At 38.4% G+C, this 14,853-nt stretch overlaps 1 protein-coding gene across 1 annotated transcript in view; it reads right to left on the reverse strand.

The window, feature by feature from the left end:
• PSMB1 (proteasome 20S subunit beta 1) overlaps window positions 1-14,853 on the reverse strand; it is a 19,399-nt gene continuing 4,546 nt past the window's right edge. Inside the window, exons 2-6 of the mRNA XM_054490843.2 lie at window positions 14,144-14,251; window positions 10,974-11,055; window positions 8,474-8,603; window positions 2,093-2,199; window positions 1-286 (exon numbers count right to left, since the gene is read on the reverse strand). Of these exons, the coding sequence (XP_054346818.1) occupies window positions 101-286; window positions 2,093-2,199; window positions 8,474-8,603; window positions 10,974-11,055; window positions 14,144-14,251 (613 nt within the window). The 3' untranslated portion in view covers window positions 1-100. The remainder of the gene's footprint in view (window positions 287-2,092; window positions 2,200-8,473; window positions 8,604-10,973; window positions 11,056-14,143; window positions 14,252-14,853) is intronic.

Raw genomic sequence — 14,853 nt, forward strand, 5'->3', positions numbered from 1 at the left:
TACTTCAGGTTTCTCTTTTAATAAACAAAACCATCCAAGGTACAGTTCCAAAGTACAAAATCAACCAGTTCTGAACTGATTGGTGATAACAGCACACAGATCAGTCCTTCCTTAAGGGAACAGTCTCCTCCCTGATGCCCTCTTTGGTCACTATGCAGATCCGCAGTGCGTCCCCAGTGTACACATCTCTCTCAGCTGCAGAAATGAAGACATCTTTCACCAGCCGCATGGCTCTGTCCAAGGACAGCGGAACATGCTCCACATTCTGCATGTTCTTAAAACCAACCTGGTGGGACAGGAAACTTGGGTGAGATGTCATGTGACAGTAGCACAAAGGAAAGGTTCAAGTTTCTTCCAATACCCTCATGTGTATGAGGATTTGTGATGAAAATACTACACAAAATTAAAATATCCCTCAGACTGAATAAAGACCCTTCCAGACCTGGATGAATTATACACATCAGAAATCTGACAAGGATTCCCTGGCAAAGCTCCCACTCTTGAGAAGCACATGACCTAGAGAGGTGGACATATGCAAGCAAAGTGATGAGAGAATTATTACAACTAAGAAGAAAATAAGAGCCAGGAGAGCCCCAACAAATGTCCAGTAAGTCTCCTAGAAGAAGATAGGCTTCAGCAGAAAGGACTTTTAAGTAGGTGAGCGCTGAAGGCTACACTGAAGAGCACAGAACATTCCAGACTGAAGATGTGGGACGGAGTTAGGAAGAGCACATCTTTTCTGAGAAAAGCAGAGTTAGGGTCTGGGTGTAGTGGGGTGACAGGAGATGAGGTCAATATGCAATAAGCAGAGGAGTAGCTATATATGACATCCTTCAGAAAACTGAGCAGGATGAATTAGGGAAGTAAACTTGTAGGCAGAAAGGATGTTAGGAAATAAATCCAATAATCTAATAATGTAGGTCTGACTTTAGCCAGCAGTAATCAAAAAGAGGGATGAATTAGAAATACAGGTGACCTTTGAATAACACAGTTTTCAACTGCTCAGGTGCACTTATACATAAATTTTTTCAATAAACATACTGAGAAGTTTTTGGAGACCTGCAACAATTTGAAAAAACTCAGATGAACCAAGTAGCCTAAAAATATCTTAAAAATTAAGAGAAAGGTATGTCACAAATGTATAAACTATATGTAGATACTAGCTGTTTTATCATTTACTACCATAAAATACACACAAATTGATTATAAAAAGTTAAAGTGATCTCTCAATGTTCTCCTTTTTCATTGTGTTTAGTGCAATATTATAAACCTTAAATAACAAGTGACCCAAACAAAGCACTATTAGTGATGCTGGAAGTGCTCCCAAGAAGCAGGGAAAGTTATGACATTACAAGAAAAAGCTGAATTGCTTGATATGTACTGTAGATTGAGGTCTGTAGCTGTGGTTGTCCACCACTCCAGACAGATGATTCTCCTTGTAAACAGATGATGTAAACTTACAGTATCAACAAATACAGTATTGTAAATGTATTTTCTTTTCCTATGATTTTCTTAATAACATTCTCTTTCCTGTAGTTTATTTATCATAAGAATACAGCACATAATACATATGCAAAATATGTGATAATCCACAGTTTACGTTACTGGCAAGGCTTCCAGTCAACACTAGGCTTATTAGTAAGTTTTCTGGGAGTCGAAAGTTATATGTGGATTTTCCAGTGCTCGGGGAATTGGCACCTCAATCCCTGTGTTGTTCAAGGGTCAACTGTATGCTTGGGAGTTCAAGTACAGTATTGGGTAACACAGAAAGGGTACGTAAGAGGGAGAAAGGCATTTTTATGATCTTCAGGGTAAAGATGGCAAGAGAATTAACCACTACAGACATAAAAGAGTTGGAAGCCATGAGAATACAGGAAAACAATCAAAATCATGGGAGTAGGTAAGGACCCACAAGAGAGTAGGCAGAACACAGAGAGAGACCATAAGGTTTCTGTAGGACACATCTGCCAAACTCAAACAGTAATTTATAAGAAAGTCTTTATATCTTGGCTCTCCTAAGCTAATGAAGAGGAGAACTTGGAGGAAAGCACTTCAACTGAACACCATGACAAGCTGGACATAGTATCATTACCTGGTTGTCAAGCAGGGGCTGTAGCATGGCACTTGCTGAGCCTCCAGCCTTGAAGGAGTCTCTCTGGTAAGACCCTACTGGGTCAAAGCTGTATACAGCCCCCTTTCCTTAAAGAAGAGAACAGTATTCATAAGGATGGCATCCAATCACAATCCCAAATCATCGCAAAAATAAATCAGGTCAAAACGTGACACAAAACGGACTATCACCTTGGCTAAAACTTCAGGGAACAGTTGGAACACAGTCACTGTTGCACTGGTGACAGCTGCAGCACACACACTGTTGCACATGTGACAGGCAGAACGCAGTCACCATTGCACAGGTGACAGCCAGAACAGTCACCATTGCACAGGTGCCACCCAGCAGAGAGCCCCAATCCCTGTGTTGGTGTGTTGTTCGAGGGTAAACTGTAGGCTTGGGAGTTAAAATACAATATTGAGTAACACAGAAAGGGTGGGTAAGAGGGAGAAAGGCATTTTTATGATCTTCAGGTAAAGATGACAAGAGAATTAAGCACTGCAGATGTAAGAGTTGGAAGCCATGAGAATACATAAAAATAATCCAAGTCATGGGAGTAGGTGAGGACCCATAAGAGTAGGGAGAACACAGAGAGAGATGGTTAGGTTTCTGTAGGACACATCAGCCAAACTCAAACAGTAATTTATAAGAAAGTGTTTATTTCTTGGCTCTCCTAAGCTAATGAAGAGGAGAACTTGAAGGAAAGCACGACTTATGTATATAGACAGGTCCAAGGGACACATCCGCAAGACAAAGTAAAATGAAGAGAACTCTGTAACTTGCATAATACAACACTGTTTTTGTTTAAAAGAATAAGAAAATTATTTGTACAAGCACAAAAAAGTCTGGAAAGATAAATAACAAACTGTGGTTGGTCATCTTTGAGCACTGAATTAGAGGCAAGAAAAGAAGGGAATTAATTCATATGCTTCTATATTATTTGAGTTTATTACAAAGAACACAGGTAATTCTACAATTTTTAAAAAGGCCTGTTAAAAAGAACTGTGTTCTGGGTATGAGAAATCACAAGTCATTTACAAGGTATGATTTTTTAAAAATATAGCTGATTTGGAAAACACATTATATACCAGAACTCAGTACCCTGGGAGATGTGATATAGGGACAATCTCCTTACTAACCATGTACAACTGCCACTGTTAGCTTTGTATGTTTTCTACTATAGAACCGCGTAAACTTGGCCAGGCGCGGTGGCTCATGCCTGCAATCCCAGCACTCTTGGGAGGCCGAGGTGGGCCGATCACGAGGTCAGGAGTTCGAGACCAGCCTGGCCAACATAGTGAAAACCCGTCTCTACTAAAAACACAAAAATTAGCTGAGCATGGTGGCACGTGCCTGTAGTCCCAACTACTTGGGAGGCTGAGGCAGGAGAATCGCCTGAACCCGGGAGGCGGAGGTTGTGGTGAGCCGAGATCACGCCACTGCACTCCAGCCTGGGTAACAGAGCGAGACTTGGTCTCAAAAAAAAAAAGAATTGTGTAAACTGAATTCTCTGGTGGAGAAGGCACCATCTGAGGTCACCTAAGAAACTGGAAATTACTTTTGCTGGAAGCAAGCTTGGGACAAGACATGAGATCACAGCAGGCAATCCACTAACCTCAATATACAAAAAAAGAAAGAGATGTAAGGTGTAAAGGCAGAAAAATGATTGTATCTCTCATGAGGATGACAGGCCACAAGTAAACTGAGGCCCAAAAGGTTTACCCAAGGATGGAACCAATCTCAGAAAACCACACACAACAAATTTAAAAAAACAAACCAAAGAAAGGGTGGGCTATGTCCAAGAACATAGCTTTAAAGACCCCCTAGAAGAAGCAAGAGAGACACTAGTAAAATCAGTATAAAACAGCAAAAATCAATAGATAAATAAAAATAAAAATAAATGTAGAATGGCATGAATCTTGACTACAAAGTGCTTTTCCTCATCAAAGTAAAATCCAAAAAGCACAATCATTTCAATGTAAAAAATAAAATCAGACAAGTCTTAAAAGAAATACAGCTAAGCTTCGGATGGGAGAAGTTTTTCTAACAAGGCAAGAAACTGAATGTCATAAAGAAATGATTGACAGATTAGACTGTATGAAACACAGAAATTTCTGTGTAGCAAAACGCAGTGCCCAAAAGAGACAAATAACACTCTTGGGAATATCTATAATATTACAGACATTTGACACAGTTGAATGTAGTTCTTGAAAATCAGTAAGAAGAAAACTAACCTGCAAATAAGGAAATGGGCAACGGTTAATATATGAATCAGTCTCCAAAGAGGAAATTTATAAAGTCAATAAACATATGAAAACATGCCCAAAAATATATATAAATGAAAATAATAGACTGTACAATAGGCAAAAAGATGTTTCAAAATGTGTTAATTCTAATACTGGGAAGGTTACATAAAATCGGGTACTCAGGGTACTGGCGTGTCCTTCAGAAAGGATAGTCAACAAAATACAAAAAAAAAATTATCTGACCCGATACTTCAACTACTCGAAGTTTATTCTAGCAAGACAAGCATAATTGGAGAAGTACACAAAAATGTATGTACAAGGATGTTCATCATACTGTTTATATTAAGAAAACAGGAAGCCAAAATGCCCTTTAGAGGACTGGTTAGGTAAATGATGGTATGTATTATAGCAGCAAAAACAGAAGAAAAAAAATTTTTTTAATTAAATACAAAAATCATTATGCATATAGCTTAGATCTCCTTGATAATACATAATGTATAGTTACAGAAAAACAGATACCAAAGTCCTACTTACATAAAACTGCATGAGTGTATGTATAAACATGTACTGATTGTTTTCACTGCAGAAAAACTAAAGCCACTTTTAATTTAGGAGAAAAATTTTTAAAAGGCATGAGAGCAGCTAAGAGATTAACGACAGAGAGGTTAGTGCAGACAGCGGTTGACACCAAGGGAAAGAGCTGTGGACCTTGGTGTCCTGAAGTTTTCAATATGGAGCACTGCTCTCTAGGTCCCTGCATCCACCAACACAGAAGACAGTAAAGGAAGTCTCCTGAGACATTAGCAGAGGCTCTGGACTTACGGGACCAGGCTCTAGAGTGGTAAAGGGTAGGAGCAAAACACATGAAATGGAAAGCTGATGTAAACAAAACACAGACCTTCAGCCCCCTTCCTCCTCCGAGGCCTAAAAAGCTGCCAACCAGGCTTCTCTTCCTGTAGTCCCACCTCACCTCAGGAAAAAAGATTAAAGAAATTCTTCATCTGAAGAAAATGCTGCTTACTTAAGCACCCAGTTAATGGCTGTCAGTTGACAAGCCATGTCAACAAGGACTTTCATAATCAAATTTTGGTACAAGACTCTTCAATGTGAATGGACAGCAAAAAAAAAAAAAAAAAAAAAAAAAAAAATCAGAAATTTGAAGGAAGCCTCTAACATAGAAGACAGAGGCCAAAAATGAACACACAACGTGAAAAAAAAAAGCATTCTGATGAAATATAGAAAACTGCAAAGAAAGTAAACAGGATTTTTTTAAAAAAGACAAAAAATAAGAACAAGCTCTTGGAAATTAATGACACCAGAAATAAAAGCAATCAGTAAAGGATGAAAAGCTAAAATTAAGGAAATGTTCATAAAGTAGAACAAAAAAGACAGACATGGATAACATGCGGAGTCAAAAATAAAGTTCCGGGTCATAATCCAGGTAGTTGTGGAGAAGGTGGGGAGAGGTAGGGGAGGAGGAGAGGAAAGAAGGTAGAGAAAGAGGACAAAACAAAGAAGAAACTCTAGGCAAGGAACATCACTATACAATTTCAGAACACCAGGGTAAAGAAAACATCCTAAAAGCAAAGTCTCAAAAAGGTCCCATTTTGATTTTTTCAGAAATCTTTTAGGAGATAAGTCTCTAAAATAAGGAAATAAATCAAGAAAGAGGAGAGCACAGGATGTGGGGGAATCTCAGGATGGCAGTGGTCCATCCTGGAGCAAGGGGAAAAGGGATCCACCTAGTATGTAAGGTCTGACAACCAGATGAATTGTACTCAGAGAATGTACAAGGAACTGACAAAAAGTTTAAAGAAATCTGAGCCAATTAGAGATAGTTAACTTAAGAAAAAAATAAAAACGAGTTACACAAGAAAGAAAATATTAATGCATACTACTTGGCGCAACAAAGATCAATATCTATCTGGTCATAATAAAAACATTAAAGGTCTATGTTACCAAAAGTGTAATGTGTTAAAGGAGGATGCTAATGAGGAAGAGGACACAAAAGAGCTAAGAACCATCATCTACCAGAACAAAACACCAAAAGATATCTCAAAAGAGTGCAGTACAAATACAGAGTTTGGAAAATGGAGGTAAGTACCAGGAAATACAGGTAAAAGAGCTGAAAACTGTCTTACGGCAATGGAAAAAAAAGATAGAGGACTGCTTTATTATTCACACAAATTCCTCTATAAAATAAAAATTAGTTTAAAGAACACTTAAAAGCCAACCAGACAGACAAGCTTAGAAAGACAGTTCTAGAGACACCTGAGGTTGTCACCAAAACTAGCAACACTGTTACATGGAAATCAAAGAACAGGGCTCTGAAGTGAAACAAAAGCCAAACCTGAATCTTAGGTCTGCTGGTTAACAGATATCAGCTTTCCCAGATTAGACTCTCTAACTCTCGGAAAAACTCAAAGGATGCTGTCTGGCCTGCTGAAATTCAATGGCAGCTATTTTTAACGTTGCTAAAATCTGAATCTATTAATCTGACATTAAAGCCAGGCATAATGTAAGTCAAAAAAGACACCAGAAGCATCCTGCATGCTAAGTTAGGCAAATTAATTTGTAGCTAGACTCTAATTACCCAGGTTAAAGGTAATTCATTTCTATTTTTACTATTTCTACACTTTACTTTTTCTCTTGGTTTTCAACTAAGGTTGAAAGCCTTAAAAAGAAATTGTGTCAACCTAATTTGTCTACACCTAAACCATGGCAGGTAAAATGATCAGAATGTTCCCCAAGGCTGTGTATGGGGGCGGATGTTAAGAGTCAGAGATAGCACACACAAAGAAAATGCTCATGGAACAGAAAGCGATAGGAGTCAACAACCGAGAGGCAGAGCGCTGAAAAGAAGCTTGACCCTTTCCTCTTAGAATTCTCCCCTCACAGGATTTAGGGTCCCCAGTCCCCTTGCTTTCTTTCTGTGTCCAACTGAGATGCTCTGTGATGTGGCCAGCTGCATGTATTCCCCTGGAGGCTCTGACCCACGCCAAGGCCTGCCTTGAACATTCCCAGGCACTGATAATGTTGTTTAGGCTATTGCTTGAAACACTGAGAAATTATCCCTGTTGCTAAACACACAGAAACTATCCCTGGCCCTGAACCAAATTCCTTCAACACTCAAATCAACTCCCTCACCTTGGACACATCTTTTCCTGCTGTCTGCTGAGAGGACTGCTGCAGCACTAAATGTTTTTGACTGATTACCCTGAGATTTAGTGTTCTGGAACCCCAACTAGGTTCAGGGCAGTCCCTTACAGGAATTCCTCTGCCCCCATTTTTAGGGCAACTTCAGCTACAGGTTCAGCCAGAAGGAACACAGAAGATGTGCTTACTCCAATGATATCCTCGTCTAGACACTTCTGTAACTTCTTATCTCAATGGACTACTCTAAATGACACAGATGGACTACTTATCCATCTGTGTCAACGGACTACTTATCCATCTGTGTCAATGGACTACTCTAAGTGACACAGATATGTCCTGGGACATTGTACTTGTATTTGGTTTTTAAATGCAACCAACAGCCAATCCAAATGAGAACTGGTGGAAAACATTGGTGCCCATGTGGGGTAATGCAGCTCTGGATCAAAAATGGGATGGAATATTAAGTAACAAGACTTAATACTCTCAGGGAATCCTGGTCTGACTCTGACAAAAAATCAAAGAGGTGTTTCAAAAAGTTCTGAAAACACGGAGTAGATGCTTATTATTAATTACCCCAAATGACTTCTAGAACCTTTAAAGAACTTTTTTGAAGTATATTTGTTAATAAAAAAATTTTCGATATTCAGAATCACGTTTAGGTCAAGCTTTCTAGGTCCGATTTCTTTCTATAAGATAAAAATGCCTAATTATTTACTACTAACTCATGCAAGATCCTGAGAAAATAGTAAAATAACTGGCTGCTCAACATTCACTATTAGAGCTTTAACGTGCCTTTGGATGTCATATATTAGCTTCAGTTTCTTCATCACTTTCATTATCAGAAATGAAATGAGAATTGTCAGATGGTATTTATGGTTCTTTTCAACTCTAGATGGAGATACACACATCTAGGGAATAATAACTCCTCCCCCCACCATTTTCCAGAAAGAAGGAAATCTACCTTCTTCATCAAGTCCACCGATGATGTTGTAAACATAGTATGGAAAGAAGCGCCTTGAATACAGGATTGTAGACAGCATTGCAGCAATTGCCCCCGTAGTCATGGCCTTATTATTGGAATGCTTATACATCTGCAATTATTGATAAAAGTCACAGGCATGTAGAGGCAGAGGCCATTATAGACTAGAACAATCAACAGTATAAAGTGAATAAATAAATGCATACCACAGTGAAAGGGGAAAGCATGCCTATTTCCTTCATGATCAACCAACACAGTATTACTAACATAAAATTTTAAGGGAAGGAATGCCAAGTTTGCCCTCAGCTCTCTGGTTTAAAGACTCTATTTTCCATACCACCCTTATTTCAGGTACTGCTAATCCAAGAGCTAATGTGCATGAAAGGGCACATGAAGTGGCCTAAGGAAGATGGGTTTAAATCCATCTCTCTCCCTCACTCTGCATATAGACCAGGGGTCAACAAATTACCCCTGTAGTTTGGCTCAGGGGCCAAATCCAGCCTACTCCCTATTTCTATGAATATTGTCCGTGGCTGCTTTTTCACTACAGAAGCAGATCAAATGGCCCATAAAGCTGTAAATATTTACTATCTGGTCCTTTACAGAAAAAATTATGGCAATCCCTGATCAAACCTAGATGTAAGTCCCTCTCTTTGTGGAGCAGATCTCTGTGAGAACAGAAGACACAGGGCGGCACGCTTAATCTGCATGATTTTAATACACAGCAGTGGTCGTGATCCTTAAAACATCTACAGTAGAGAACACAAGCATCCAAAACAGGGTCTTAGCATGACAATACAGTGACTGCAAATCCTAGCTTTACTATACCGTTGGGAGCCCTACATTATCCACTGGTAGAGAAACTTCACAAAAATTATAAACATAAAATGAATTCAAGATCACCAATTTTTGTTAACCATATAGCAAACATCTCTAATGAGAAACCTAATGGCCAGGAATAGTGGCTCACACCTGTAATCTCAACTGAGGTGGGAGAACGTTTGAGCCCAGGAGATGAAGGCTACAGTGAGCTACAATTGCACCACTGTACTCCAGCCTGTGCAACAAAGCGAGACGCTGTCTCTAAATAAATAGGCAGATAGATACCTAACTAGCACCGTAAAATTAAACAATGACAGTCAAAACACTGAAAAATGATTAGAAATGAACTACAAGTAACGGATAAGTTTTTTATAGAGGAATGTCTTTCCAAGATAAAAACTATAAAAAAATTATTCATAGGCCGGGCACAGTGGCTCACTGCTGGCCTGTAATCCCAGCACTTTGGGAGGCTGAGATGGGTGGATCACCTGAAGTCAGGGGTTCGAGACCAGCCTGGCCAACATGGTGAAACCCCGTCTCTACTAAAATACAAAAATTAGACGGGGTGGTGACAGGTGCCTGTAATCTCAGCTACTTGGGAGGCTGTGGCAGGATAATCACTTGAACCCAGTAGGCAGAGGTTGCAGTGAGCCAAGATCATGCCATTGCACTCCAGCCTGGGCAACAAGAGCAAAACTCTGTCTCAAAAAAAAAAAAAAAAAAAAAAATTTCATTCCATTTCATTTCGAAACCAAGCACCAACATTTATTTCACCATCTAATAAAGTATGAGAGAAAAACTTCAGGAAGGGGTGTGTATTATGTTGAATTCACCATTCCTTGTTTTATTAACAATATCATGTTTACTTTTGTCTTCTAACTCCCATTTATAAAATAAGCATTAGGAATTATCATATAAATATGCCAATAAATGTAAGTCACTATAGCTTTCAATGTAAGTTTCTAAAAAAGCATTAACAATTGATAAATACTGAGTGAAATCCTTTCTACACATTCAAAAAGCATGTGTCAGTTAAATAAATATATTATATACTCCAGTAAACACTCATAAGTGTAAATAATCTCAAGTGTTATTCATGAATAGGCAAAACAGAATGTGATCACCCCTGACTTCTGGCAGCTGGCTATCAACTGAAGCCTGTCAGGTGACAGAAGTTAATGGTGCATGTTGTGCCTCTCATCCAAGCTCCCGGCTTATTCATTCTTTCGTATTTCTACTCATGCATCCTGCCAACTAAGAGCACAGCACTGTAAAGAGGAAAAGCTTGTCAACTGATGGTGATGCAAACCAAGCTCCTGTGTCAAATCTTTCCTGGGCTCTCTACTGCCACAGAAATTGATTTGCTTTGTTTTTGAGGGAAGAGTATCTTCAGAGAAGAAATCCTCCCAGGCTCCTTCTAAAAGGGTAGAGAACCCTTCATATGATACAAGACTTTAACAAATGGAATATGCTGCTGTTTCACATTATGCAACTTTAATGACCCTGCAGTAATGATATCATTTCATTTCTTGCATACATTTGTAATTCATCTACTAACCTAGTGACTCTCCATTTGACCAACAGTCATGCTGTAGGCTTCAAAGAATTTAATGAATTACTATTAATTTAAAATAGTGTAGAAATGTACAAAAGCATCTACCTTTAGTCTTGCTTCAATAATCTTTGTCAGCGTAAGACAGTCTCCATGAAAACCGCTGCATCCAATGACTGTTTTGTCTGTTCTGTAAAAAGCACATTTCAGAAAATTGAGCTGGTTAGACAGTAGAGCAAAACATATCTTCGGCAATTTTAAATTTAAAATTCTGATTCCCACTATTCCCTAAATGGTAATGGGACAAACAGCCACCCTTCTGGGGAGGAGGGGTCTGTATTCCATCTTACCCCTTATTCCAGATGAATTACAGGTGGATCAAAGACTTTAAAAATGCAACTACGAATGGACTAAATAAATCATGGGTGAATTTTTTTACTATCTTGGGCTGAGGAAGATACGTAGGTAGGTTGATTGATTTTTGAGACGGAGTTTCGCTCTTGTCACCCAGGCTGGAATGCAGTGGTGCAATCTTGGCTCACTGCAACTTCCGCCTCCTAGGTTCAAGCAATTCTCCTGCCTCAGCCTCCCAAGTATCTGGGATTACAGGCACCCACCACAACACCCAGCTGATTTTTGTATTTTTAGTAGAGATGGGGTTTCACCATGTTGGCCAGGCTGGTCTCGAATTCCTGACCTCAGGTAATCCGCCTGCCTTGGCCTCCAAAGTGCTGGGATTACAGGTGTGAACCACTGCACCCAGCCTCGTGAAGGTAGATTTAAACAACACAATCCAAGGGCCACACAGAAAAATTTCATAAATTTGACTACATAAAATTCTACAGGGAAATTTAAGAATAGCTTTTTAAAACCCTAAGAAAATATATTAGTAGCATCTACCCCCGAAGTCTAATTTTAATTCTATAAAAATTCTTACAAATAAGAAAAGCAATAACATAAAGGAAAGATGGGTAACCTTCTATGAACAGACAAGTCACAGAAAAAAGAGACATTAAGTCACCATAAACATAAGAGCCTCTATGTTACTCAGAAATCCAAATCTAAAAAAGAGACTATTTCAACCAATTATACTGGCTAAAAATGCCTAACTAAATGCTGGTGAGGTTGTGGAAACAGTATAAACTGATTAACTTGTTAGATGGGCAATTCGGTAGTATCTATTAAAAATTTAAATACACACCACTTTAACCAATTCTATTGCTAGAAATCCATCTTGTCAATATACTTGTGCAAGTATGCAAAGGGATGCTCTAGACTCACCAGTGAGTACTCATTTAAATAGCACCCCAAAACAAAACAAAACCTAAATGTCCATCTGTATGGAAAGGATTAAAATTTGGTATAGACATACAAATTCAACTGTGTATTTCAAAAATTAATTCCTAGATCTTGATATGAATCTACAAAGAAACCTAAACAATATTTTGCAGAGGCCACATAATTCCTTTTGGAAACTTATGAATGACTCGCACAAACCATACCTGTCCTACTAGGAGAGCAGCTGACACCTCTGGGGTCATCACTAACATCACCTCATCTATCCCTACCATCAACCTCAATGCACTGAGGTGAAGACGTCCAATCCCCTATAAGGCTTTACTGCCTTTACTAACAAGATTGGTTGACAATACCAACAGGGAAAGACAGAAATCTTAGAACTTCAAGATGCTTTTCCCAAATATCCAGGTGCATCAAAGGAATGGGAGTTTTCATGCAAAGAATACAGTCTCAAACAGGTTTGGAAGAGGCAAGCTTAGTTCTAGGTCAGCCCCACAGGACATGGGATGAGGGATATATACAGGCATTCGTTAATGCTGCATTGTTCTTATTCTCTATCTCTGTATCTGACGTGTTTCATTAAAAAAAAAAAAAAAAAAAAAAAAAAAAGGTGCTCACTTCAGCAGCAAACGTAACCAAAGCAATATTTAAAAGATGAGTAAAAGCTAGTACAAGGATGGTATCCATAAAGTTGTTTTAAAATCTTATTTCTAATATTTACTACTTTCAAGTTGTACAAGTGTCATCCTTGAGGAGAAAAAAACGTAACACGAGAGCACCATAAACAGAAGGCAGAAAGGAGGTATGGGGGTATCAAAAGATACAAGTGGAGAGAAAGAGAACTGGGAAGATGAAAACAAACTTCATTGCTTTTTAAGATGTGGGCCATCCCTGGGACCAGGAAAGACAATGTATCTTTTCTTCTGTACCTACTTCCTACAATACAAGGAGGGTCCATCCAAACGACCTAAACCTCGTAAGTCCCATTCCTATTACAATTCAAGTTTAATTAACCCAGGAATTCATGACCATTTATAAGCATTTCCAAAACTGTTAAATACAGACCACTGCCAATCTGCAGTATGTATTCAGGTGATTTATGCAGGGTTTTTTTTTTTTTTAAGTTTTGGCTTTATTTTCATGTTTTAGGAAAAACATAGCTAGCTTATTAAAACTGAGCTGTGGATATAATTGCTTAGGATATTTCTAAAACGAATGTTTCAGGTAAAAAAAAAAAAAGTGTGGGGAGGCAGATTTTTAAAAAATATCATTTAATGGATTAATGGAGCTGTGGTTTGAATGTTCCCTTCAAAACTCATGTTGAAATTTAATTGCCATTGTGATGGTACTGGGAGTTGGCACCAGGTGTTTAGGTCCTAGGGCTCAGCCCTCATGAATGGATATTATCACAGCAGTGGGTTCGCTTGCTCTTCTTTCTTTCTCTGGCTTTCCACCATGTTAAGACACAGCAGGAAAGCCCTCACCAGATACCAGCCCATCAATCTTGGACTTCTCAGCCTCCAGAACTGTAAATCAATAAATTTCTGTCCATTATAAGTTACCTAGTGTGTGGCATTCTGTTACAGCAGCATAAAATGGACTAAGACAAATGTATAGATGGAAAAAGTGATGAAGTAATTTTAGTAAAATACAAACAGTAAGATCCAGGTGATGGCATATGGGTTTTCATTATGAAACGCTCTTACTTTTGTTGTATATTTGAAATTTTTCACGGTAAAATGCTGGGGTGAACACATTTAGGTTACCGAAAGCACTTTTGGTACCCTGAATATAGCAAATATTATTAAGACTGCACATTGAATTATTAGGAAACATTAACTTAGAAAATGGTTTTCTAATAAAAATGCTCCCAACAGCAACTTAAAAACTCATGAAACAAATCATTTAGAAGTAGAAACTCTCACAGCATTAAATCATTACAAAGGCATTGTGAAATGTCTTTAGAAATATTTACTTACAATTTGTAACATTTGGGGCTATCCCGCGTATGAATTGAAAACCCTTCACTCAATCGAGTATCAGAAGCAACAATTGCAAAATCTTCTCCAGCAATTGCCAATACAGTACTGAGGAAAAAAGAAAAAAAATTAATTCTCCAGGGTGGTAATCCTATCCCTACAAATAGAAGAATGCTCCATAGCACATAATGGGATAAAATACTCTAGATGTCAACAAAAACATGATTCAAATGGGAAGAGGAAAGATGAGCGGGAAGACAATGAACGCCTGGCTACAAGCTGTCTGGAAAAAAAAATTATTAATAAGCCTAAATCAGGGCAAAGTCTCCATGGCAGGAGGTAACAGAAAAGGCAATGAATTATCATCACCAACACATTAAATACCTACTTGTGCAAGGTACTACTAATACAGAACAACTAAATACCACGTCTGTGCCCTTGAGGATCAGGTATAGACAGTGGTACTACAACGCAAGTTCTGTAAGTTTAGAGAAGATGGGATTTTTTTTTTCTTGTTTCATTTCTTTATAACCAAGTCCTTATATAACGCCTATATAATGCTTATTTCTTTATACCCAAGCCCTTATATAATGACAAATAAATGGACAAACAGTAAATTTTTCCCTCTGTGGCTGTACAATTTGACAGCTTATCAAAGAGACTTACAGTAGAATTCCAAAAGCAGACTGCCCGGGTTCTAATTCTGGCTT

This window comes from Pongo pygmaeus, chromosome 5 (genome assembly GCF_028885625.2).
Source record: "Pongo pygmaeus isolate AG05252 chromosome 5, NHGRI_mPonPyg2-v2.0_pri, whole genome shotgun sequence".
Lineage (NCBI taxonomy): Eukaryota > Metazoa > Chordata > Mammalia > Primates > Hominidae > Pongo > Pongo pygmaeus.